This window comes from Phalacrocorax aristotelis, chromosome 5 (genome assembly GCF_949628215.1).
Source record: "Phalacrocorax aristotelis chromosome 5, bGulAri2.1, whole genome shotgun sequence".
NCBI lineage: Eukaryota > Metazoa > Chordata > Aves > Suliformes > Phalacrocoracidae > Phalacrocorax > Phalacrocorax aristotelis.
Window position 1 is genome coordinate 66751707 of NC_134280.1, and position 27079 is coordinate 66778785.

General features: G+C 40.0%; 1 protein-coding gene across 3 annotated transcripts in view; it reads right to left on the reverse strand.

Annotated features, from left to right (window-relative positions):
- Nucleotides 1–27079, reverse strand: part of NAV2 (neuron navigator 2) — a 233064-nt gene that overhangs the window by 110918 nt on the left and 95067 nt on the right. For 2 of the 3 annotated variants that reach the window (XM_075094971.1, XM_075094973.1), the window contains exons 5-6: nt 22012–22267; nt 17015–17172 (exon numbers count right to left, since the gene is read on the reverse strand). In XM_075094971.1, the coding sequence (XP_074951072.1) occupies nt 17015–17172; nt 22012–22267 (414 nt within the window). Of the gene's footprint in view, nt 1–17014; nt 17173–20401; nt 20471–22011; nt 22268–27079 lie in introns of all 3 variants that reach the window. The other variant, XM_075094974.1, reaches the window with a different exon arrangement.

Consider the following 27079-nt stretch of genomic DNA (forward strand, 5'->3'; position numbering starts at 1 on the left):
TTTCAAGGAAAAAAAAACAAACACAAAACAAGCAAACAACAAAACCCTCCTCCAATTCAAACCAAAATGTGTTTTGTGATGTGTTCTCCCTTATTAAGTTCAAAATACTTTTTCATTAGCAAAAACGCAGCACTATTTTCTAACTAATGGTTCCTTCTGCTTTTGGCAAAATATTTGCTGTCCAAATCTGATTCTTAGAAAAACCTCAAATATATATATTAAAAAAAATGCAAGAGTAAGGAGAAAATTTAAACTGAAGTCCTTTCAGTTATTGGGGCAGGGATGAGATCTTCATATGCAAAGACAGAAGAAAACTCCACGTACAAAAACAAAACCAGTTGTGTCCTTATGCAATGAACCTAAATTAAGTATTACCACATATCTTAATCCAGCTGTAAGAGAAACTAGTGGCAGTAACTGTACAGCCCTCCTCCCTCAGAGAAAGAAAATCTTTTTTATATATATATATATATATATATATATTTCCTTTTAATGGTATCTGTTCTTGTTAAGAAATTAGTTCAGAGCTTAAAGAGAGCTTGAAAAATCACACTCACCTACCAGTGGCCACTTCTCCTCTGAAGTTTCTCTTTGCAGAGTTTCCTTTCTGGAGACGTTACTCTCACAATTATCACAAATATGTTTTCTGTTAAACTGCTCATGTTTCCAATTAACTTTTGTCATCTATGTCTGTTCGCCTGCCCAGCAGCCTGCTGGGGATTAACGGCTCTTACCTATATTTCCCTGCCCTCTAGCAATAAAGTAAACTGTGTATAGAGCTGCATTTTTTTAATTCAAAAATCAACAGCAGTTGAGAGCGTGCGTTTTCGGCAGCAGGAGCAGCCCTGTGAATTCAGCCCTGTAAATCATGAGCTGCTGCAACCACACAGGGACTGTTTTACTTCACTTTCAGCTGCTCAGTGAAGATACGGCTCTGTTAGCCTCCCTCCTCTGATCCAAACCAGGTCTACTGAAGATTTAAAGCACATACATCTTCCTGACTTAGCATAGAATCGGGTTTCTAAGAGTATTAGACACTCCTTAATAATAAACTCAGTCATTTCACATGGTTACGGACAAAGTAGAATAGCAGGAATTAATGATACTTTAAAAAAATGTTACTGAAGTCAGAAGATTTCCAGGACTCTGTTATTAACCAATAACTATTACATTGGCTGGTTTTGCTAGTCCTTTTCCTATGGCAAACTACCCACACGGAGATGGAAGGAAGCAAGAACAGACAGGATTACAGACACAGAAAGGAATTGTAAGCTAGGGCCAGCCTGCTGACTTCCAGGGCATTACTCCTGTTTTACTCTGGTACAGAAGAAAAATCAAGCTGCTGAACGTCCCAAACGGCAATGCCACCTGGTCCTCTGGTTGCTCTGCTCAAGCCTGCTAAATTCAATCCGATGGGTTAAGGAGAATGAAGAAGTCATAGCGTAGGAGTCGCCGCGACTCCCAGTGCACCGGGGAGCAGTGACCCACCGTCACAGCGCCCTGCCCGCAGAAGGAGAAAGGAAGGAAGGTCACAACTAATTCAGAAACTGTTGGAAATGTTACTCCCTCTGCTTTCAAAGCTGCACACCATTGCTTTTACCTTCATGCCTCTTACTATACACCGCTGCTTTGTTATTATTTTTATTTCCTGAAGTCCTCCTACCCATCCAAATCTACCTCCCATTGCAACCCTGCACCATGCCGAGGTTACAAAAGAACTCGGAACAAGCAAGCCTTTGTCTCAGCCTGCCTTGCACAGAAGACACCCAAGCAATGTAATGTAAGCTTCACAAAACTCCCAATTGTGCATAATTTACAATTAATTTGTTTAGCTTCTTTTAGAAAACTAATAATTACCCATCTCGGTATCAGGATACTTATACAGAAACTGGGGATTCCCAGTACTTCCAACACTAAGTTCCTAATCTAAACGCATTCTGGCCTAATCACGTTAAACAAACAACAACAACAAAAATCTCAGCATAAAGCATACCATGCCCATAAATCACCAGAGCTGTCTGTGATTCATGAACATACCTAGGACCAATTTACAACCGGGTCCAAGGATGAACCTACTGTACTCATCAATATGGGCAGGGAACCTTTTACTTTCTCAGAAAATCTGAGTTGTAAGGAGTAACGGGACTGGGACAACATAAGGGTGACAAATTGAAAATTACTGGAAAGGGATCCGTCTACAAAGTAGTGCTTATTGCTTTACATACATATGGAGAAGGCAGCGTGAGGTGGGGAAGAGATGGTTGCACACTCAGCTAGTACAACATAGGCAGCAACACAAACCTAGCTCAGGGTGAAACGGCGTTCAGTCAGAGCATGCAGGCAACTGAACAGGCTTGGAAAAGAAATCTGTCTTCTCAGAAAGGATCTTAACAGCAGCTTGAAAAAAATACAGGCAATGCGTGTATTGGTATGAACAAAGTCCTCTTGCGTTCACAGGAGCTCAGAGCCTGCGGAGTCCTCGCGTGAGCTGTGACCCACAGGCTGAGGCACGTGCCTGAGATAAGAGTTACCCGAGTACCAGGCTGCGGTCCATAACCTAGCTGCAAAGTCTCACTCCATCTCAAACACTGAGCTAGCTGTTAACGCACTGCGGATCAGCTGTGGGAGCAGAAACCGGAGGCAGCCCACATCAAAACACGCTTCCAAGAGCTCTACGATGGTTTCCTGGAAGTGAACGGAAGGCGTCGGTTCATTTGGGACATCAACTTCATCCTAACGGCCCAGGTGAGTGCTCCAGTCTGCGGACTTTGGGGGCAAAAGGCTTCACTTGGATCAAGTGAAATGTTTTAGCTTTTTTAAAAATCAAATACCAACAGCATTTCTCAAAATTTATTTCCAAAAAAATCCAGAACTTTTTAATTTCTCCTTTCTCTGAGTCTCTGAGTGTTTTCAAGACTTTTTTTTTTTTTTTTTAATTCTGTTTGGTCACTGACCAAAATATATTTTTTTGGGTTTGTTGGCTTTTTAAACACAGTGTTTGCTTTGTCCCCAACTCCCCCACATACACCCTCCTAATTGGAAGTTAATTGTGCTTCAGTTGCCAGTGGCGTAGGATGAGTACAATGTAACTCCGCTTACAGAGTTGCTCCTCATTTACAGACATTCAGAGAAAGCAGAATTAGGACAAGAATACGATGACTGTAACATTTAAAAGAATTAATATATGGGGACGTTAACGTAATTCTCAGAGTTTCTACCTGATATTTTCCAGGAAGTAAATCCTACGAATGTTGGATGCTATCCATCTGATATCAACGAAAAATATTCAGAAACTCTTAAATATACATGTTAAGCTTTGGGAAAGGAAAGAAGTTTTCTTACAAAAGTACAGTGGATTTTGAGTCATACTCAGGTAAAATACAGCGAGACTGGAAATTCATAGTCCTCAACTTTTTGTTACATTGCACCATGCAAAGTTAACGCAAGAAATAAAAAGTTCACTGTAAAACACACTCATGAAAAATGGCCTCAGTTTAAGAGAACTTCTGCCTTTTTAAGAGTCTCTGTTCCTTTCTTAGAAACAAGTCTGCTGGCTCTTTTACTCCTCAGGCCGATCTTGGTAAACGAAAAAGGTTCTGCTGCCAGAATGTAGATTCAAATGCTAGGTTTCCTAATGAAGCAGTAACATCAATACATGGATAACACATCAGCATGCAAAGGGGAAAGTTTTATTCAGCGTAGCATAGGCCCTTCTTTCATGAAAAGGAGGGCAGGTTTCATGCATTCGATTAATAAGCTTATTATTTCCCATGTGTTCCTTTGTGAGGGAGATATTTTCTTTCTTCAGCAACCTGCATTAACTAAAACTGACTATAAAAGAAATGTTTTCAAACCCAAGCTACAGCCTACAATAAATAACGATCGCTTTCCTCTTTTCAGAGTCAAATCTTGGCCTGAAATCTATTTTGTTCCTAGCATTCCTGTTAAAAAAAGATGTTGGTGGTCTAGTTCCAATGCCAATACGCACTGTAGCATGGGTAAATCTGATTTCAGCTGCTCCTGCAAAGTCTTAACTGCATCTGTAAACCTACCCATTTGTGATGGGGGAAGGAAAAAAAAAAATAGTCTGAAGGCTTATGATTTAATTCTTCCACTGAAGTCTTTGAGAGCTTACGTTGTAAGGAGGTCAGGAGAAAATATATACAATTTCCCATCATTTGTCATGTTCACTCTAAGCAAGCGGGCTTTGATTTGCTATAGCTGAAAACTTTCAAAAACAATCATTATAAGCATGAAAGGCAACACAAAGACAAAGGACGTTCTCATAGTTACTTCTCCTTAGGAGGGTCAAGAACTTAACAGCATTTTTATTCATTTTAGAATGAACAAGCTGTCATTTTTTATTTCACAGCTATGGGAAAAATAAGAAGTTCTCATGAAGAGAAATATCTTTTAGCCCAGCCCAAAGATTAGATAACAGAGTTAAAAGCAAGTCCACAACCAAATTCTAGTTTGGGAATAAAAGCAGATCTGCTCTATGACACTACAGTGTCAGAACTGCAGAAACCACAGCAGCAGTTTCTTCATTTCCCATCTAGAGGAATAACTGGTGAGTTTTGACCCTTCCCATCCACCCACCAGCAGACCCTCCTTCAAAGTACTACAAATAAAGAGTCCTACAGAGAAGAGCTTTTTAGCTGAGCTATTCTCTTCTTCGGTAATGATTTATCATGCTCAGCAAACCCCTGAAGTATGGAAATGCCTGCATTTCTGCCAGGACCTGGCTATAAAAATCACAATCTTTCCATAATCCGAACCACAAGCAGGTAGAGCGGAATGTTGCCAACAGGAGCAACCTGGCATACAGCCCTTCCTCAAAATAAGCACAACTCTTCTGGCCCGCAGAAGTTTCTATTTTGATTGTATCGCTGTTGGCTGGAGAGAACTACAGCTGGGTGGAAAGGACTGGCTGATTTACCAGCTCCAGCTGGGCAAGAGGCATGGCCTCCACCCGTAAGCCGACTGAAGCTTTGTGTTGTCTCTTCTACTCTGGGCCACAACAAAAAGCAACAAAAATGTTTTCTTAAAGCAGAGATTGCCAGGTAGAGAACTTCTGCGTAACCTGAGAAAAGCCTGGATAGGAAACGTTTTGCTTTGCCGAGGACAAAAACTACACCAAGCTGAGCAGAATTGGTTCCTTCAGCTTCTGTCCACTGGCTTTCCCTTTAGGGGTGACTTAATTCATTGTAATACGAGATGAAAATTACCTTTACCTCTAGGTATTTTTCTATCCTTCCATCATATTTACTTCTTCAATCCCACTGTTGTAATCCCTGTATCTTCAATAGCAGTTCCATGTATTCACAGGAAGCTGTTGTACCTCTGAAAACCCGTACTGAAGCCCGTGGGTATGTCAGCAACTCAACTTCCACCTTTCTGTAAAGTCCCCTTCGTTCACACAGAGCTCCAGTACATGAAACAACAGTTCTGCTGTTGACTGGTTTACGTTGCCAAGGCTCAGCGCTTTCGCTGAGGTGACGGCAAGTAAAACTGGAGCACGGGTGATCCTTTTCTCATTGTCTTGACATAATCGACTGAGACACTTGAATTCCTTGTTGTTTTTGTTTAGTTACTGTAAAATTCAAAATGCTGTCCACATGACTGCCTAAGAAAGAGGTTGGAGGGACCTCTATCGACCACATACTGGTTAGATGATCATAAAAATAATGAAGCCAAGTTTACTGTGGCATTCAAAACAAGTTGACTCTCCATTAAATACTAGACAAATACCATTCTTGTTCATTACTCTCTATTTTCTTCCCATTATTTGTACAATCAAATCCCCCAAGATTTCTCATAACAGAGCTATTCAACAGCATTAATGAATTCCAGACAGGAAGCTGTTGCAGAGTCTTTCATTAGATTTTATACATAGCTGGAGTGGACAATATGTCCACTTAGCAGCCTTGATCTAACACCTCTCTCCTACAGGTCAGTTATATGAAATACACCATATACATGTTAGCGGCCTGAGAATTGCACTTAGGGAATATTGTCCATTGGCCTATTTGGATTATTAGTAGTGGCTGCAATCTGGGCTTGGAATGATCACGGAGGTAGAAATGGAAGCAGATTTTTAACAGAGAAGGGACAGGCAATAGGAAAAAATACCAAAGAAAACTCCCACTGATCAGTCAATATGCCGAGCTAAACTACTTTTTAACTCTGAAAGGTCTTCCTCTGCTCAGTGAGAAGTCATACAACTCTTCAGCTGTGAAGTGGCAAATACCAATGCATTCATGAACGTGGACCATCTATGTTTAAACAGAAGAGTCAAGTCAAACCATATAGAAATACCAATACTTTACCATCATCTATATTTACACCTATATACGAACATACATAAATATGGAGAAATCTGTTACATTTTTGGATCAAAACCAGCTGACAGACACATATTATTTTTTATACTGGGGTCTTCTTAATTTCCTCTCTCTGGTCAATGAAACTACTCTACAATCTGTAGCAGGAGATCTTTCAAACCCGGCCAACGTGCAAGTAATGATCTACTATACATGACAGTAATGAAGGGTTGGGCCACAGCTTTATGCTCATCAGCTACTTCAGAGGTGGTGGCAGTTCTCTGGCACGAGTCACAGATTCTTTAGGTATATTTGGGCATGGACGAGGAACAGGCAAAAGGCTCAGGGGAGAAGCCACAAATGGAAGGGACCAGAGTGGCTGGCTGATGATCTTACCCAGGGAGAGGAGGCTTCTACACGTGTGGTAGAAACATGCTGGCACTTACAGAAGTCTGGGACACAGCACCACTGCTGTTCGCTTTCCTGTGGTTTAATAGTGAACTTTCATTTCCATAGCTGTTCTTCTGGCACAATTCACCCAACAATAAATTTACAAGAAATTGTAAATATTTATTTTAAAAGGAAACATCTAGGAACTGTAAAGGCCATGAAATGCTGGGCCAGCCCTTCAGCTGGTATAAATTAAAACGGTTCCACTGTCTCCAATGCAGCTATGCAGATGTACACTGGGCAAGAAGCTGCTTCTCAAGGTTACATCTTGCCTCAAAGCTCAGGATTTTTATCCTCATGAACTATACAGTTAAGAGGGTGTAATTGGCTAACTTTTAAATTTTTTTTTCCCCAAAAACTTTATTTAAATACATTTTTGGCTTGTTTTAGATATTCCTAAAGCTTATACCAACTATGGCAAAGTTCTGTGGTCTTGTAAAGCTCCACTCCAGCTGCAATTAAGCCTTCTGCCAGCTTTTGTTTAGGTAAAGGAGGACGTATTTTTTAATGTCAAATTCAGCCAGTTGAACATTTGTAAAATTAACCACGAATATGATTTACTGCATACTTGTATCTTGTCCTATAAACGTGCCATACTGCTTGTTATATTCTGACAGTCTTTAAGTTGTTTTATGGGCACACCCCCAACATAAATATGTCGCTAAAGATTCACTAAGATGAGCCAACCTTTCAAAAAAAACCAAACCATTTGATTAAAGAAGTGAAAGGGTGCAAGCAATACCCCAGGATCTCTCTCCCTCCCTCTCCCTCTCTGATGAGTATTTTGTTTGACGCTAATACCTCTCACGATGTATGACATATGACTTTATGACATAAGCCAGTAACCTTAAGTTTGGGGAATCTAGAGGCATTAATATATTTGGTAAGTTGGAGAAAGAGACTGAGTCAATAAGATTACATTCATTGAGGCTGACTGAAAAGTTCTGTGCTTAGAAAGGAGAAACTGAATGCCTAAATCTAAAGCATCAATCAATCAGCTCTGCAGCACTACTGCAGAAAAGAAACAGGAGTTACATATTGAACACTTGGTAAATACCTTCAGTGCAAGTTATATTTAGAAAACTGGATGGGGTTATTCCAGCGTCTGCATTTTGGTAGTGCATACAGCAGAAATTATAGATAATATAGATAAAAATATAGATAAATAAATAAAAATATAGATAGAAAATACCAGAAAATACCAGCTACTCTGGTTATGGATTTGTCGGGACAAATTATGTAAATTTATTTTACCATCAGTCTGACTTACAGGGAAAACAGTCAATCAGTAAAAACAGAGAGCACCTCTCGGCTGCCAGCACAAGGGAGCACAGAGGCAGCATCCTAAACAGTAAGCAGAATATGCTGTTTGCTTCATACCTGACCAAGATGAAGCACCTGTACATTTTAAAGGTGCTAATGACTGAAATTTATGAAATTATCGTACTCTCATTTTGTTGAGCCCATCGCATTTTTTTCCCAGTGAAAATCCAATAGTGTGGGTAAATTGACTTCAAACTTTATGGACCTATGCTCCTTTAAAAAATAAAACCTTTTCCACTTTTGCAGTTGTTTCAATCTTCGTTACTTTTGCACAGTCGTATCGAGTCAATACTTCAAAAGTAAACATTAGATTCATTCAATTTTCTAAAGAAAGAGAAAACTAATAAGAAAACTAAAAATGACATGGATATAACACAGCAGTGAAAGTAACTGCTCCAAAAAGTCAAATGAAGGAAGTTTTTTCTAAATCCATACGGACACATTTTTCAGTCATGAAGAAAGTTATAACTGCCAAAATAATAATAAAAAAAAAGGTCTTTAACTTACTGCTATCTGTTGCATGAGCCAACTGTGTCATTCTATAAAACCACTTCCCAGCTCTCAGACATCCATTCACTGTTCATCAGTAAGGAGAGGAATCTTTCCATTTCAGGAGCTTGGCTTATTAATGCTAGCCTGTCGCGAACTGTTACATCTTTCTGCTGCTCGTGGTTCCAAAAGCCTTCCTCACTCAGCTCTCTCGCACCCTCTCTCAGCAGCCTTGCAGAGCTGGGCTCAGCGCTAGTCCACCGGCACAGCTGAAACCAAGTCAGTGACGACCTGGCAGTTTGCACGAAAAGGGCCAACACCTTCTCAATATCAGCTGAAGTATATCGGAGTCCTCAGTCGGAAGCTGCAGCAGCACACTGCCTATACAGGACGTTGGTCAAGAGACCAGGCTTAATTTCACATTTCTGCCTTATTTAGCAACACGCCTGCATGCCACCAGGTGTTGCAGCAAGCGACGCAACAAGGAGCACTGTAAAAACAGGGATTCCTGCCAGTCGCAAGTTAACTGTGTGGGTTTATAGTAATGCTCTCTTCTGTAAGATACCACACACCTGACTACTTCAGGACTATTAAGTCTTTGATTAGTAAAAGATGTCACTCAGAGTGCCAAGACTTATAACAACTTACATATACACACACACACACGTAGTAATTATTATATATATAACAACTGTAAAATATGTTGTTATATTGTTGGTAGCATCTTTGAGCTACCAACATTACAATGACTTTTTAAACAGACCAGGAGGACATCGCAGGTGGTTTTGAGATTGGTTTACAGAAAATGGCCCCACTGGGCTCTCCAAAAAGGGCCCTTCGTTACTTCAAGATACTTTCTGAACATTAGAGTACTCGACCACAGACCCTGATGAACCTCAAAAACTGGAGTTATTCAGTACGATACCAATAAAAGAACTTTCTTCAATGCTTAAAAACCAAGAACAGCCCAGGCTCTGCAGTAAGCCGCCTGCAAGACCAAATCTAGAGGTCCTGCTTTTATTTCAACTCTTCTTATTCAGCCAAACAATCCTGCCTAGTAACTCCTCTTGCCTGATTACTAAAATGGACAACACCACAGAGGACAACAGCTATTTTAGGCCCAAAGAGATTCATTTACCAACACTGGGGTGTTATTCTTTTCTCCTACAGTTGGATGAAAATTTTATAAGGTGGTTATGGGCTGTAGAAACAAACTGAGCTGGTATGAATTGGGGACAACAGAATTTGTTTATTTAAAGTTTTTTCTTCTGGAGGACAACAGTCATTTGAAATTGGTTCACACCAGCCCAGGTTGGTCATTAATATGTCCCAGCACTGAAAGGTTCACACTGTAGCTGACGACTTGATCACCACCGAATGGAAACTGCTAGTGGTTTTGTTTGCTTTAAAGGTAACACTTGGTATCCTGATCGTCTCAACCATTAAATATCGAAAGGAATGGCTTTTCCTTCGGCCAGGAAAGGGGGAAGACGAGGCAGCACTGAGCATTGGGATAGGCTGGCCATACATATAGCTTCCACTTGGAAGAGACTGCCTGTTCAGCCATCCCAGGACCCTTCTGCCAGCCCCGAGTCAAGCTGGCTCAACGCCCCAGGAACTGAATCTCATATCTCAGCTCCCCTGCCACAGCTGTCATGACAACTATCCCTGTACCTGCAGCCAGAAAAGGCCTTTGCTTTCACATTCAGGCTTCTACTCCAAACGCTACTATAAATGGGTAAAAAAAAAAAAGCTAACTCTCCAACAGGAGTTTCTGTCATGCTTTACAAGTCTCAGAGCTCTTTTTTTTGCCACTTTTTTTTTTTTTTAAATTCTTATACTGTTACTTGGCACAAAGGCAAAAGCCTGGGTTTTGTCTCTGTTTATTCTTATTGATTTATTTGGAGTGGAAAAAGTGCATGAGGTTAAACAGAACGTAACAGTGCCAGTGAGGAAGCTTGTGCAACATCACTTGACCATCCTGTACTTGGTACAGGAGCCAAACCCAGCCTTTCAGAACATCAAACACTTCATCCAATTTTATGTGCAGCTACAGAAAAGGGCTTGTCCTCCATTTTCATATGCTTAAATGAAAGATTTTTCATTCAAGAAAACTACTAGGATTATCTGAGTTGATCTTAAAGATAAAATGGTTCAAAGAAGTTCACTCAGGAATTTCTGAGCCAAAACTGTAACCTCTGTGAGAATACCAGCACTGGGCAGATATTAAATTTCGACTCATTATGTCCAATTTAATCTTTCAATGGCTAATCATCCTCATTTTTAAAATTTGTATCCAGTTTGTGGTCTGAATTGGGCTAATTTCAAATTCCAAACAAATGGATACACGTACGCTATCTATTGAGATAATAAAGAATCCTTATTACTATAAATCTCGCTCCCTACAGGTATCCTGCAGATAGTGGTTCTTTTAGACAAAGAACATAAATTAACCTTTTAAATACCTAAGTGCAAAGGCATTTTTCCAAACCTCTAACTGTGCAGTGCTCTTCTCTATGTTTTATTGGCATCCGTCTTTTTCAAAGCACATTTCAATGCTGCTGAAAATTTTAGCCTTCACAATACTACCCACAAGAACTGGGAGTGGCCTCCTGAGCAGCGCACCTCCACGAATCAGTATCACGTGGATTCTCATGGGTCTAGTTGTGAAAATCTCATTGCAGCTCTAAAGATTTAACTTCGAAGGGTCGTTCCTACTAAAGCCATGACAAGACATGCCATGCCCTCTTGAACTGCACCGATAAATATAACCGCCTACATATAAAGTGCACACATTTTTAGCACACATTTGGTGTATGTAACCATACACCAATAAGACTGATTTGCTCAGTGGAGCGGAGATAACATTTCCTTGCTAATATTTCACTTACTTGGTAGTCATTCCTATTTTGATAACACAAAGGTAAGAAGTTATAGGAAAGAAATTCCTTAACTGACCTTTAAGACACCTTAATACCTCTTCCTACTTAACTAGTCTATACTCAACAAAAACTTTAAAAGGAAATAATATTTAACGGTATCAAAGTGTGGTAATTTTATACCTGCCAGAGCTCAGAGCTGGACTCAAGTTATATTAGCCCCTTAGTGCCAGCTCCATACAGGTCTGATTCATGCAAAATTGTCACTGCAATGAGACCCTGTCTCTCTGGGATCTGCAGGTTGCCATACCTCCTTCTGTCTCTGTGCCACCCTCTGTACTGGAAGTATTTTAGCTGCGTCAGCGGGGTAAATACGTCTGTAATGGGTGTAACGCGGACCAGTTTGAGTGTCACTGCATCACATCGCAATACACACAGCTTTGCACAACAGACCAGACCTCAGCATCAACATAGAAGAAGAGAAAACATGGAACGTTTAAATAAGGCAGGCATGTAGAACACTTGGAAAATATTAGATATTTTTCTTAATAGGTAGAACTATCAGACCTGAAGCACACTTCAGTTTTGCTTTGCCTTCTCCCTCTCCCTGACCCTGAGTCCCTTAAATAAGTGACTGATAACAGTTTAGTGAATGTCCAGTATACTTCTAACACTCTAAGAAAGTTACCTTATATTTAAATTGTAGAAATCATAGAACAGGCTAGGAAGAAACCTCTGGAGATCATTCCTTCCAACCTCCAGCTGAAAGCAGAGCCTTAGATGAGGTTATCCAGGGCTCTGTCAAGGGAAGTCCTGAATACTTCCAGAAAGGAAGATTCCACCGCTTCTCTGGACAAACTTCTCCAATATTTAATTCTCCTCACAGCGAAGAATTTTATTCCTATTGCAAGACAGAAATTCCCTTAAAGGAACTTGTGCCCATTGCCTCTTGTCCTGTCACCATGCATCCTCTACATATTAAAAGGGAATGTTTAAATATATACTGCCTTGCAAGATAAAGGGAGTACCCAAAATCTGAAAGAAATAAAAGAAAATGAGCATCAACCAGAGTAGCACACGCTTTTCTTACTCTCCTGCCTGTATGGTATATCCATACGTGGAAATGGAGACGTGCAGAGCTACGATTACGGCTGAGTCAACAGGATCTGGTTTCACAGCCCTCTCATGAGACTTTTATCAAGTGAATCTGCAAGAACACTGCTACTGAAACATTTATTTCATCTGAGTGCATGAATCTGTATGCATGTATTCCCTTTTTTCTAGTACTACCTATTTAAGAAAAACCTGACATTATTAACACTGCCTTCTTCATAAATCTGAACAATAAACATTTGCTTTGATCTCATGCGGAAATGGTCAAAGGCTGGTAGTACTTTTTTTTCTGCTGACATTTTACCTAACTTCAATCCAAAGGAGAAGTGTCATTTTTCCAACAGACTTCTACTGCCCTCTGTAGGATTATTTTACAGAAAATATTAGGACCAAAGTAAAAGAAGAAACTAAAAAGAAAGCATGTAAGCCTGTCACATTACTATATCACTTCATAAACATACTGGAGATGGCATATTAAGCTGATGTTTCCTAGAGCTTCATAAGGTTAGGGAATTTATAGACTGTGGATACAAATCGGGAAGTAATAAACAGAATATTCCCATACAACGTTACCAGATTTTTGAGACTGCAAAATGAAAACCGAGTGCCTGAAGATCAGTGAAGACAGGGGATACTTGAGGGTGTAATAGAAGTACTCAGAAAGACCCATTGGTTTTCAGAACTGTAGACTGCTTTCAAAGCATGTCTCAGAAGACTCTCACTGCATAGCTAAGCAAAGCACTGAAAAAAATTAGTGAGAAAATATACTGTATCAGAGTGTTTACTGAAGTTGTATGCTTCAATATTTAAGTTTCATTCTTGATACAACCTAGGACAGTTCTGCTCCTTCTTGCCATGTACAAAAAAATATTTTTTTTTTTTAATTATTCTAAATTACACATGCAAATAAAATTTTGGCTATTTTTTATTGGTAATCATATTAGACAATCAGAAGAACATGGTACCGTGGAGCCTCAAGATAACTAGTAACTAATAGTTTTCATACCGGCATAGAACTACAACCGCATTTGCCTCTTTACATTCCTTAGAAATATTTTTGATAATTTAGATGCGTTCAGTAGTGACCCTGGGAGGTGGCTGATGCTTTTCATACTACAGTATGCTTGTAGTGTTAAACGGTATTACAGGACAAGAAGGTAAACCAAACGTATACATATGCATGGGCTAAGTAACGGCGACAACTCAGAAGTGAATTAAAAGGCTCCAATTGTATGAAGCGTTTATGATGACATCAAAAATCACAAGCCTGAGCGGCTCATCATTTCCCCACAATCCAAAAATGCAATTAGACCTTAATTGCATTTCACTTAAAAAAAAAAAAAGCCTGTAACAGCAATTACACACAGTAAAATACCCTGCCTAGAATGCTGCTGCAATTATAAACGGCTAATCACTGTGACAGTAAGTAACGTACCGTGCCGTGTTACTGTTTTATGATGTGGGAAAGGAGGGCACTGATATTCCTGAAAGGTTGTAGGGAATTCTGCATATAAACTGTGGGGCTAAGTCCAGAAAGCAAGTTAAACCTACAATGCTCTAACCTCAAAGGAGGTGTTCATCCGTCTGAACTAGGTGTCTTAGTCATCCCAACTAGAGAAAACGTATCCCTTCTCCACATCTCAGAACTGGTGCCAGACAGCAGGTGAAGACTGAGAAAGCAAAATAAAATACTGAAGACAACGTAAGCTGTGGGGAAGTGAGACTCGCATCTCTATGTGCGCTCCTTTGCTAGGAGGACGAATGTGTCGCACAACAAACGTGCGTGCATCCAAGAATCTCTTATTTTTGTGCAACAGTGTAATCATTTTCAGTGTTACATAAACCCTTTCCCCAAGATTTCTAGAAAACCAGCGGTCTCATAATTAACGGACTCATGGAATCTTTCAAAAAAATCTAGGTTATTTATTTTCCAGTAGCTAGCTATTCCTCCATGCTCCATTTACTGTCCTTCTCATTTCTGATGTATTCTGTTTCAATTAACGCACTTTCATCGCCACAAGACACAGACGATTGACTAACAAGACAATTCACATTTGGAGGGAACGGCCACAGATTAATAAAAGCTGAAAATTACAACCTACTTTGTAAGAAATGATTCAAATGGAATACACTGAAAGGCTACCTTCTATCACAAAGTGAGCGCTCGTGCCAAAACAGTCTGCCAAAACAGGCAGATCTCTCTTTCTCCCATTTCCTTCTCCAAAAACACACAACAGAGTTAGTACTGGGTAAAGAGATGAAAACTTACCAAGACTGGCACACAACATGGTCACGTAAGCCTCACTTCCTTAGGCAAAATATAGGATATGGGTCAGAAAACTTGAATTGTCTTAGCACTTTGACAATAAACTTTGTCTGGCAACGTTACAATTAACTTAAAATAAGCCAAAAAGTTGTCAGATCAACTGCTTTTGTTTCTCATGGATGCAGACCAACTTTGTGTCATGACTGTATTTGTAAGTAAAGTTCAAGTTCAACTTACATAAGCCCTCACGATCTCTTTTTGAAGTCCATAATTTATGACTGGAAATTTTGACCAGAGCAAAATTCTGAGTATTTAATGCAACTTATGTAGGCTGTCAACCTAAAAACCAACCTTTTTTCTCTCAGTCATTTGTAACATTCATAGGAAGCAGATGATCTTGTATGGTTCTTCAGCAACCAGTTTATCTTCCTGAAGAGATGGGTCACAATGAGGAATGAGGGTTCATAGAACTGTCTGCCTAAAAGCAGTTGATATTTAAGGTACTCAGTTGACAAATTATTGTTATATCTCTGCATGTGTAAAGACTTCTTTTTTTCCCTTTCTTATTTTTCCTTATTTAGTAATCTTGGTAAACTGAGAAAAAGCCAAGATAGCTCAAGTTCTCTCTTCAACGCAGCCTGACAGCACACCATCCATACGCAGAAGGATCATCTAGCCAACCAACACACACGACAGGACGAGGCACATCCCACACTGTCTCTCCCCAGGCCAGCAGTTACGGGACATGAGCAAAAGGGGAGAGTATTGATGAGGAGGATGCGGAGGCGTACTGGGGAGATACTACACAGGAAAAGTAGGTTTCATCGGTTCTGCCGCTCAGGCCATAACCTGTCAGCTTGTTCTTTTACCTGAAAGCCAGATCTAATTCAGGTTTAGAAATGACTATTACACGCTGATGTTACAGTTAACTATTACTGTATGTAATTTTTATTACAATTGTAGATATTACAATTGTAATGTTGTAATTATGTAATAATATGTAAAAGTGTAAATATTACAATTGCAATATTACAAGATGTAAATATTACTGTACCTTCTAAAACAGTAAGCACGAGTTTACCAAGGCAGTATGTTGCCAATTTATTAGCATACTACGTGCATAAATTATAATAATAATATATTCAGCTGTGAATGTAATTGTTGTCTTATACAAGGTCTCATCAGCATGACTCAGAATGTCCCTGGAGGATGCCAAGGACCCTCCATTGCCATCATCACAAGATGAGGTTTTGGGCTGTAATGGCTAGATGGGGTGATATTCCAAAATCTATGTCATTGGACAACAGTTTCTAGAGAAGAAAAAATATGATTTCCGGAAAAGAAACAACAACGAGGACCACAGGCAAGATGATCCAGACCAGTATTTTCCCCTCAAGCAAAATCCTCATTACTGTTAACAGAAGTTATGCACATACAACAAGGAGACTTGAGCCTAAAGGGCGTGACTGCCAAGTCACTGCAAGAAGATCATACTGAAATCCAGTGCTGATCTATCTTTGTAAGCACAACCATTTTGTTAAGGATATAGAATTAGCTGCCAGCCTACACCAACAATTTGACCGTATCGGACTAGAGTGAAACCACTCAGTTCTCATCAGTCACACCCCCCAAAACTCCGCTGGTAAATGCTGCGTTATAGGGCTCAGAGCTACCAACTCAAGCTAATGAACGCTGTCAGATTACTAGCTTAGTGAATGGACACAAAGTCAGTCAATGTCATTCAAAAAAGCAGCTCTTCAGACAGACCAGGGTACTATTTATCATATCAAAACATTGCAGAAATCTTTAGTGGTCATTTTCCATTCCTGTCAAACTACTCATCAAAAGGTCTTATTTTTTGATTAATTCACTCCCCCTTATCTATGCTCGAAGCAAACTGAAAAAAAAACGTGTTTACCAGTGCCCGTTTTTCTTGAAGCTATTTTTTTCGTGTACCTTCAAGACAGCAAGCCACAACATCGGTCATAGTAAAGGAGGGCTATACCTTTTTCAAGAACAACCAGCTGGTTCTTGGATTTTGAAAGTCATGTTTACAACATATAGCTCTGACATAGTCTTACAACTTCTGGAGCTTAGCGGAAAAGTCAATTTCCCCCAAACAAAGCCACTGTTAAGAAAAATCTGAGGATGCCAAAATGTCAGGTGCTTACCTTTATCATTGCTACTTGTTGGTGTTGGAGGGGGAAGTCCAGGCTTAGATTTGTCGTAATTGTTAAAGCTCTGGCTGCGTCGATTGTTGGCACTAATAGAACCACGAGCTTTGGCCTCGCTGCCTGCAGCGGACACCCTCGTGGTGGGGCCTGGAAGTCTGATGAAAGAATTACAATATGATTAAATATATTTTAAAGCACTCTGGGAAAGGAACTATGGAATATCATGCATAAGCTGAAAAGAAAAGGATCAATACCACAAATACATACTCACAAGAATCTTTTTTCTTTTATAAAACCAAGAAATCATCCTAGATGAAAAATATTTGGCAAACAGGCTACTACCTGGATTGTTTTATACCAGGACCACCCCACCCCCACTCCCCCCCAGACGAAAATTAATGGCCATTTGCCATAAATCTCATAAATCAGAATTAGCTGCACGTAAATTCAGTGCAGCAATAACACCAGTACAAGGTTAAGACTAAGTGAGACGCCACTGTCCTTAAACCAGATTGCTGGACATAAAAGGGCTACCCTTATTTTGGAAATAACAATGAGACAGACCATGGCTGCCTTTTCCCTTGTAGAGAGCACATCATATCTCTGCTCTGAAAGCGACAAAGCCTAGCAGCCAAGCCCAGCGAAACTTGAACTTGGTTTAATCATTTGAGCCTATAAAAATCACACAAAGCTGTGTTGCCCTCTTAGGGCAACCACCTTATCTGTGAACTGGCGTAAGCCTCTGGTTTAAACTGGGTCAGTCTCACGCAGCATTTCCTTACCGTAGCCTGTATTTACAAGATTTAGCTGTTTACCTAGAAAAAAAATGTAATTAGGATTCTGGAGTAAGTAGATAGGGAAGGATACTACTTTCATGCTTTTCAGGCAAAAGGGGAGGGGGAAGATTTTTCTACAAAGCCTGACAGAATTAGCAAAGCCACTGGCATCACATCTCAGGACAACAGGTCTGTTTGAGTCCTTCAAAGTCAAAGATCATACCTAACGTTTCTGTGTTTGCACTGTATTTTGTGCACTAATCATTAATGACCACACATTTCTGCATTCCAGATACATGAAGTATCCAAAACGAAAAGATTTGGTAGTTGCTCAAAATGCATACTGAAGAATGTTAGTGAAACAGCTGATTGTTTTGAAAAGCAAGGACATCACATTAAAATCTAAAAGATAGGACCAGTTCATGCCACCTACAGTAGCAACAAAAGGGACCACTCTTTGCCATCTTTGCATTTTCCGTATGGTAGAATCTCTTGAAAAGGTCTTTAAATAAAACACAAAAATCTAATTGTCTTAACCAACTTATGCCAATAATACACTAAAATGAAGAAGTCCCAGTGGTCAGAGAAAGCAGGGGATGCAACTGACCAAATCACTGTTATGCCTCTGGGAAGGAAGAGAAGCCGGGAGGGACTCTGGCAGGGCTTCCTAAATAAACTGACTTCTCCAAGACTAGTGAAGAAATAGGAAATATGAAAGAAACATGAAAGAAAAGAGCAAAAATGCCAGCAGCTGCATGCACATGCTTGCAAAGCTCAAAAGAGGATAAGACATAAGGGCATCATTCAAATACAAAACCAAAAATTAATTTACAAACTGAAACCACCACAGATCCAGCACAGCACATCATGGTTCTGAGGTTGACTTTACTGAAGCCTTTCAGATGAGCCCCTCAATTTATCCTGCCTTTTTCAACACTGCGGGGTGCTAGAAACTAGTACATACTCATCATCGCAGTAAGGTGTAAATAAGAACACCCCAGAGATGCTTCACCTACTGCAGAGGACACTACGTGGGAAGAAGCAGAGGCAAACCAGGGATAAACACTGTTCTTGAGGACTTGGAAGTCACCAAGACAAGGAAATTCATTAAGAATTTGTTTTGCTTAATAGGAAATGAGCTAGGTTTCCTACAGGTAGGAAGGATGCACGTATACCTCACCTGAAATTTACCAACCAGTGATAAAAATTGCAAGTACGGGCCAACCACCATTAGCAGGAAGGCTACTAGACCTCCAGTACTGGCAGGGGAGTTTTCTAGCAGGGCTTGGCAGGAGGGAAGGGATAATGTTCTTGTACCGATGGGTAAGAAAAGGCTCCCCACACACGCCCACACAGGCTTTGCAAATCTGTCACATTTCAAAGCTACTCAAACCATGTGACCACTCAAGAAGTGACAAGGTTTTGATTCAAGTCAGTATTGTCACCGCCAGTAAAAACATACTGAGAATAAAAAACATACGTGCTAAAATCACTCTTCAAGAAGATATCATTTCTTTTAGACTCCCTCCCCCCCCCCCCTTAGTGTAACTGACTGATTTTAAGCCCCTGCTTTTGGTATTGGGCCAAGATATTTCACAGCAGCGCCTGTGAAATCTAGGGAAAGAAGAGAGGTTCAGGGAAACATTTCCAGCTTCTTGCTATTAGAGACAAGGTACTGAGCCCAGAGAATACCCTCCATTACTGCACATCAGCACCTCTTCTATGCAAACACAACCTGTCAAGCCATAACTATGACTGAGAGAGAACATGAAAAGGAAACGTGGCACATTTTAACAGGGGTTATACTGCAGACCTTCACTGTTGTCAGACGACGTAAGATGGGGGAAATAAATCCAAATTATACAGCAGAACTAACAATCTATACAAACTTGCCAAGCTGAATAAAAATCATAACAGTTCAGAAGCTTAGCAAAAATGGTATAGTCTACCAACGTATAACTATATAAAAATTCCTAATAAAACACTTGAATATATAACAGTAGTAAACATAAACATGATTAGTAACCATTTTAATAACACCCCAACCCTTATGATCACTGAGATGAGATGGTCATACGAGCTGGCATGCAAGTCATGCTGGGATTCAGAAAAAAATTTCACTAAAATACCTATTAATCATTTCTGGGGAGGTTCGATGTGCTCAGCTTCAGAGCACCGGGGAGTGCAGGAGCTCTGATGAGGCAGTCCCACATGGGGCTGTTTGGGCTCACCTGGTGCACATTATGCTCTCCTGACTAGCAAAGACACTAGCCTGATGCTAGTTTCAATAATGCAGATCAAAATACAAGTAATACAGATGTGTAGGGGGGGGAGAGAACTCCCAGAACCATGTTTTGTTCTCAAAAGCAAAAGCTCATATGGACAAGAAAACCAACTTATTTTCTGGCGGACCAAAATGCATTCCACACCTTGAAAAAAAAAATAAAAGGAAAAAAAAAATCTGCCTAACACTTCCATGTTCTAGCTGTTTGTAAAAAGCTTAGTTACAAACAAGGAGGTAAATATTTTCAACGGGAACCCTAAACATGCATCCAGAAATATTGCAAAAGGATTATTCATGCTTTGCAGAAGATGGAGAAATGCTAACCTAGAAGACTTTTTCTGACCAAGAGTGAATCGGATGATTTTGCTTTGAGATGAGTCCCTGGGAGATGCACTGTATGACAGGAAAGAAAAAAGTGGAAGATAACATTGAACAAAGATACTTTTTTTAAAGCCACTGAACTTAGTAACTAGTTTTAGGGAGGAAAGAGTTTTTATGAATTCCACAGGAAAAAAGGCAGCTTCTTGCTTAAGTATAACCTTATGTCAAAACTCCTGAAATTGGAAATGAATTCATTTTTATAGAGTAATGAACATGCAATTCTGCGTGCAAACCCCAACTTTGTTACTCTTTTTTCTCAGTCTTTTCTTATGTGTGTTTTTCTGCAGAATCTGAGCAATTTCACTTTAGCATATACTAAGAAAACATGACATTTAAGACCTTTGGGTTAGATATTTTTCAATTATTTGAAACCCAGCACAATCCACACAACAGACTAAATATATTAAAGCAATATTCTCTGCATGTTTTTGACAGAATAGTCACAGAAATATGTTCAAATACCTCTTTGTTTTACAGTCATTATTTCTTGTACAAGTTTATACATACTGTAGCAACACTACATTTTTCAATTATACAAAAATATTGTTTCCACCCAAAATAAGCATGATTCATGAAGAAAGACATGAGCCAAAACCAAGTAAGCTCTCAGTAGCCTCACTTGGAAGGCCTCATTTAAACTGTTTATATTCCTTATAAAGCAGCACTTAAGCTAGGGTTCACCTTAATGTGTGTTATTTTAACACAAATAAGCCTTAACTTAATTTGAGATATTAAAAAAGAAGAAAAAAAGCCTTCATACTTAACTAATTGTGCAAATATGGCTTTAGCCTTTAATCCTGCCCACTTATCCCCACTAAAACCCTCACTCTCTTAGCAGTGGAAGGGTCAGACAAGCAGAAGGCCGTACGTGCATTCACAGCAGTACTGCCTTCATAAATTGCTTTTGTTCTAACCTGAAAAGAGCACCCCAAGGATTAAAGACATTCAAGGGACAAAGACTCTCTCTACTTACCTGTATTCTTCAGATCTATTCTATTCTATTCTGATCTAATATTCCATTCTGATATTCTGATCTAGGAGCAGCAACAAACACCAATTGTGAAAATAATTTCGGCCCATAAGCCTAGATTTGATTTTGACGGTCACCAGCCATGATGAGCTCTATTTCTTTTACCATTGTCAGAGCCTTCCACTTCTTAGGGCCGAAATTCTTGTAAACTGAGAACCAAAGTTGGTTTTCACATGCCCAAAGTACGTATTGTATAATGACAAGTATATACATGCTTTGCAAGTAGAAAGAAGCAAAAGGAATAATGAGAAAATGTCCTCATAAAATATGGTGGTTCCTTGGTCTAGCAGGTCTTTTAAACCTACCGAACTGCATATTTCAAGCGCAGAGAACATATTTAAGCACATCTGTTTTGATTTCCAAAGGCGTGAAGTCAATTCTACCCAGCACTCAGTTTCCAAGACACTCTTTATTCTAGAGTAAAACTAAAAGAACTTTCTTTGGCTTTTGAAGACCTCTAACAACAAGAAAAAAAAAAAAAGACATAAACAATAAAAAAGAAACTTAAAGGAAATTTCCCCACCTTGACTGCATTTCTGGTTGTGCTTTGAACTGCGGGGGCTGTTGGCACGGAGTCTGGAGCGAAGCTGGCACCTGCTGCTGCTGCGGTACCCCGACCTGGCACTGGGATGGAGGCCCTGCTTGCTGGGACACTGGAGGAGGTTGCTGGGACGGATAGTGTTGTGGTTGCTGTTTCTGTGGCTGCTGTTGCTGTTGCTTGTACCGAGATAAACTGAAGAAAAGGCCCAAGATGGCCTTCAGATTCCCATTCCTGATTTCTGTAAGGCAACATTCAGAAGTCACTCGTCAGCCACCACTTGTTTCCATCTGACAGCAGGTCAGCCACTGCACTCTTCGTAACACGGTCTGAACTCACTTCCTTTAGGATATGACAGGCTTTCTGCACATCTAATCGGCATTACAGCTGATTACCACTGAGCACCAACCACAAGCAAATAACTAACTTCTTCCCCACAGTGACCGCACGATGTCTTCCATTTCTGCTATAGTCTGCGTATTGATGCAGGCGTGTTTAAAAAGATAGTTCTTTAAATAGTTCCTTTAAACTAAAGAAACAAAAATGACCAAAACAAAACCCCGCAACAACAAGTGTATTAACAGCATCACACTGTAAATGATTTCTCGGTCCTAAATTTGCACAAGGAGAAGCTACTCAATTAGCACACGGTATTATATAATTTCTGGAATATCAGACTGTTTCCACTAAGAAAATCTGATGCAAGTTTTGCACTAGAAAATATGATTACTGGGTGAAATAGCTGTATTAAAACAGATAATTACCAGTTTGATACTATCACAAGCTGAATAACAATGGATACCCGAGGTACCTAAAGATAGCGTAACAGTGAATGAATAAGCATCTCAATTCCTAAAAGTCATCCTGTTCTTCTATGCAATATCAAACGCAAAAAACGTAAAATCAAACAGAAATAAAAAGATAAAGACGTACCAGAACATGCAGTTAACAGGTGTATCGTGATTAATATGCAAAAGCACCAATTCAGTCTTGCAGACAACCTTAATAATGTGCCATGACTTAATTATTTAGCAAGTTTAACTTCCTAAACTAAAAAAGTGAATTAAAAAAGCTACGTCAAACAGCCAAACTTTTGCATACACTATATAGACCACTTGAACTAACAAAACTTACTCTTGCCCTATTGATTTTAAATCCCTCTACACAGATTAGTGCAAGAGGGGAAGAGAAGGACACGTGGCAAGACTGCGTCCAAGCACAAAAGTGAGAAGAGAGTTTTAATTTCTGCTGAAAGGTTGCTCTGACTTTGTAATGGTCCCTGCTCTTCCCTTTATTCCCTCTCCCAGACACATTTCTGCTCACATCACCCATCTCTGCTGGGTAACAATCTTCTGTTCTTAACCCCAAGCCCTTTACCCAGCAAATCTCAGGTTCACACCTTAAAAATTTTGCTCCCTTTTCTATACCAGCTTCGGTCTCTTTGTCCACCTGTGCCTCAATCTACTTTTTCTTCCTATCCACTAATCTAATTTACTTTCTTCCTTAATTTTGTTTTGGCCCATGCCCATCTCCTCAGCAACCCCTAGACCTTATCGAAGTGGTGCTGGTCTTAAACCAGACCCAGAATATTCCTCTCCTTTCCTCTCCTACTTCTTGACTAGATTGCCTTACCCATTTTTTAATTCCCTGCAGTCTGGCCCCTCCACCAGTGCTCCTTCCCATCACTGCCCCTTTTCCCTTGTTTAAATGATTATCAAGCCCGAGGCCCTTGGGCAGCCATTTTCTGTCTTCCTTTGTTTTCTTATCCAATTTTAGTATCTTCCTAGACGGTGGGGTCCCAATGAATCCTGCCTGTTTCCTCTTTTCCCAGTCCCCTCCTGCTCCCGTGCAGTGTCATGCCACAAACCCAGCCTCCTCCCACTGCCATCAGCACCTGCAGCAGGCAGGTTCCTCCTCTAATCTGCCTGTGTTTAGCTAGGGAGGACACCGATAGAAGGTAGACAATAAAGTAAAACGGACACAAAAGACAGCAAAGCAGAGTAAAAAGGATCTCCTTATCTTCGAATTACTCATGGGAATTGTAAGGAAAGTAGCACTTAATCACAGGCCAAAGCATAACTAAACAGAGCCAGAGGCACTGGGAAGCTTAACTGCACAAATACGGGCCAGAAGATAAAAGAAATTACCATGGGTCTGCATGTTTAAACTTAGCAAAGCTATATACAATTGGACTTGATTTCAATGTGAAGTGAGAGGTGATTATAACAATAACCCCACCTAAAACCTGTTGCTTTCTAGGTCTGTCTGTCTTCTGCTGTATTTATCAGAAGAACCTGCTTTTGATATTTTCCTAAGGTAACCAAAAAAATAATCATCAAAAGCAAAACACCTTTAATGAGTTTCAAAAGAAGCAGTCTCTTTCCCTCTGGGTTTTAAGCAAAATATTTCAAACGGGACTTTCAGAGGTAGTTCTGTTTCTCTTATCTTGAAGACGGACTGAGGTAATTCACCTGGCAGTTTGCCCCTGCACTTTGTGCGAAAGGACATTTCAAGTGTTAAACAAGAAAAGAGTATTTCAAAGAGTACTTCAACCTCACTGCACTCTTCCCGTCAATGCAGTCTCAACTGCTTCCTGCTTTAGGTCCCCTCTAGTCCATGGGTCAGCTTAAATATGCATATTAACTTAGATAAGGACAGGCATGTCACCCACCCATTTTAAATTTGGAGCCCCAAATGACTCGTCTTGTATATTTGAAACAAACACTCTAGGCATTTCAGAGGAAACTGGAGTTTGGTTTTCAGAGAACCCACACAATTGTACCCTTTAGAAATCTCCATACTGGAATATCAACGTTGATGCTTGTTGCACCTGCAGCTGGAACTTCCACCGCTGTAGCTTGTCAATCATCCTTCTCTGTCTTCACAAAAATACACCAGACTCAGTGGAAATTGGGGGGGGGGGCGGGGAAGTGCAGGACAAAGAAAAGGTAAAGAATAAAATTTCTGCAAATGATAAATTACTCATTATGTACAGAATACATATCAAAGCAAACCAATTAAGAAGAAAAAAAATGGTTTATCACTTATTTAGTCAGGCTTGTTTGCATCTGCAAAGCTTATTTTGTATCTGACCCCGTAAAGCACGTGGGACTAGGAAAAAACAGAACTAGTTTACATGTCCTGGACTGGTTAGCCAAACTGGCTAGCAGGACTATGAATTAAGAGTCACTGCACGATCCTTAGTTTGCACTAAATAAAATAAATAAATAATAAATAAATAAATAAATAAATAAATAAATTAAATACGGCTGTCACATACACGTTCTATTCACCCCTAAAGACAGCGGGTGTCTGCTTCTGTCGCTTTGCACTAGCCTCTTAGAGCTGACCACCGAGGGATTCTGCATGCAGTTCCCATCAGTTCTTCTTAGTTCATTTAAGAGGCAAGACAAGATGGTCTTCTGAACAGAACAAAATGAAAAGAATCAGGAAATTCTGTCCACTGTGGATGATGGGAGAAGAGAGAAAGGGCCAAAATGACTACGAGCAGGTCTGACTTTAAGAGAAAATGTTGAGAAGCAGATATACTTCACAGCTGATCCAGGACGCCTCACAAAGTACAGACAGACCCAACCTCAGTCAGTACATGCTCTAGGCTGGCTGGCCTCTAAGCTGACTTTAGGGATCCAAAGCTACCAAACCAGCTTTGGGATGAACTTTGCAGACTCTGCTGAGGAATGTGATTTGAATATGAACAATGCTGGGAATTTCACAGAAATGAGGAAGGGAAATGCAAGAAGGAATTAATTCCCACCACAAATGCTAGATCTGCAGGCATTTTTTATAATTAGAGTTATTTTTTGAAGACTGTACACAACTGTACTCAGTGGGGTATCATCAAAATTCGGTAGCGTGGTAGGCACACTACTCAGGTATGCTTAAAACAGCGCTGTGGGATACTTGTGCTGTGGAATCAAAAAAATCCCACTGTGACACTGGAAAGGACCTAAACCAGATGAACTGAAGTACTGCAGAGTGTGCACACCAAAATTCACGTACCTACAGAAGTGTGAAGGTCCCTTCAGAGGCAAAAGTCTAAGCTGAATTGTGGCTGTTCCAAAGTCTAGCAAGACGCTTTCTTTCATTGCTTTATGGTTTCATGATTTGCTCAGCTGATGGTTATCCAGCCAATCTGTTACTCAGAAGAGGTGTAGCTGCTATCTGTGCATTGAGTTTCTACTACACATTTATGTTCTCCCTAATCTTCAGTATCTTGGCAGTGAGGAGATATTGTGTGAAGGAGGGCAGGCTTTGCTGGGCAGCTGCAATTCCAGGAATCTAAAACCCAGCTCAGTGTGGAAACAAGTTTAAGAGTGGGGGTATGGAGAGATAGCTCAAAGTGATGAACGATACAAAACTGCAGCAAGAAGAGAATTTTCCAGCATCCCCATATTTTTCTTTAGTAACTACAAACGGAGATTTTAGGATTTAAGAATCTTAGAGAAAGAAATGCCTTTTTGGCTCCACATTGCTGCGGAAGGGGAACTGTCTCTAGCATAGTATGGTCATCATCGGTGTTCGCAGATCCATACCACCTTCACTGTATTAAACCATAAAAAAAGACTATGTCTAAGTGGCATGGACATATCAAAGCAGGACTTGTTAATACTAGAAGGATATGACACATAAGTCACTAATTTAAACATTTAGGAGTCATCCAGATTCTAGTACTGAATCATTAACTTTCCTCTGCACTATAACAGCACTATTGAAAAATACACATTCTCAAGCAACCCAGGAGAGACTTCAATGTTTATTCCCATTTGGAAGCAATCACTATCTTCTCCTTCCTCCTAGATGAGGATCTGCCAGCGAAGTAAACAAAGTTATTTGCAGTTGACCTAGCAGGTCTTGGCAACTTGCGCAGAAACACTGGCTTGTTTGGTTCTGGTTAATTTTAAGTGATTCTGTGTTCTCTCTTGTTCAGCCTCCTTTCTCAGCACAGTTAAGGAGTGACTAAGAACAGAAACTGAATTTATTGTTGAATTCAAGTCTTTTAACTTCATTTTATTAAAAAAGTTCCTTCCCTCCC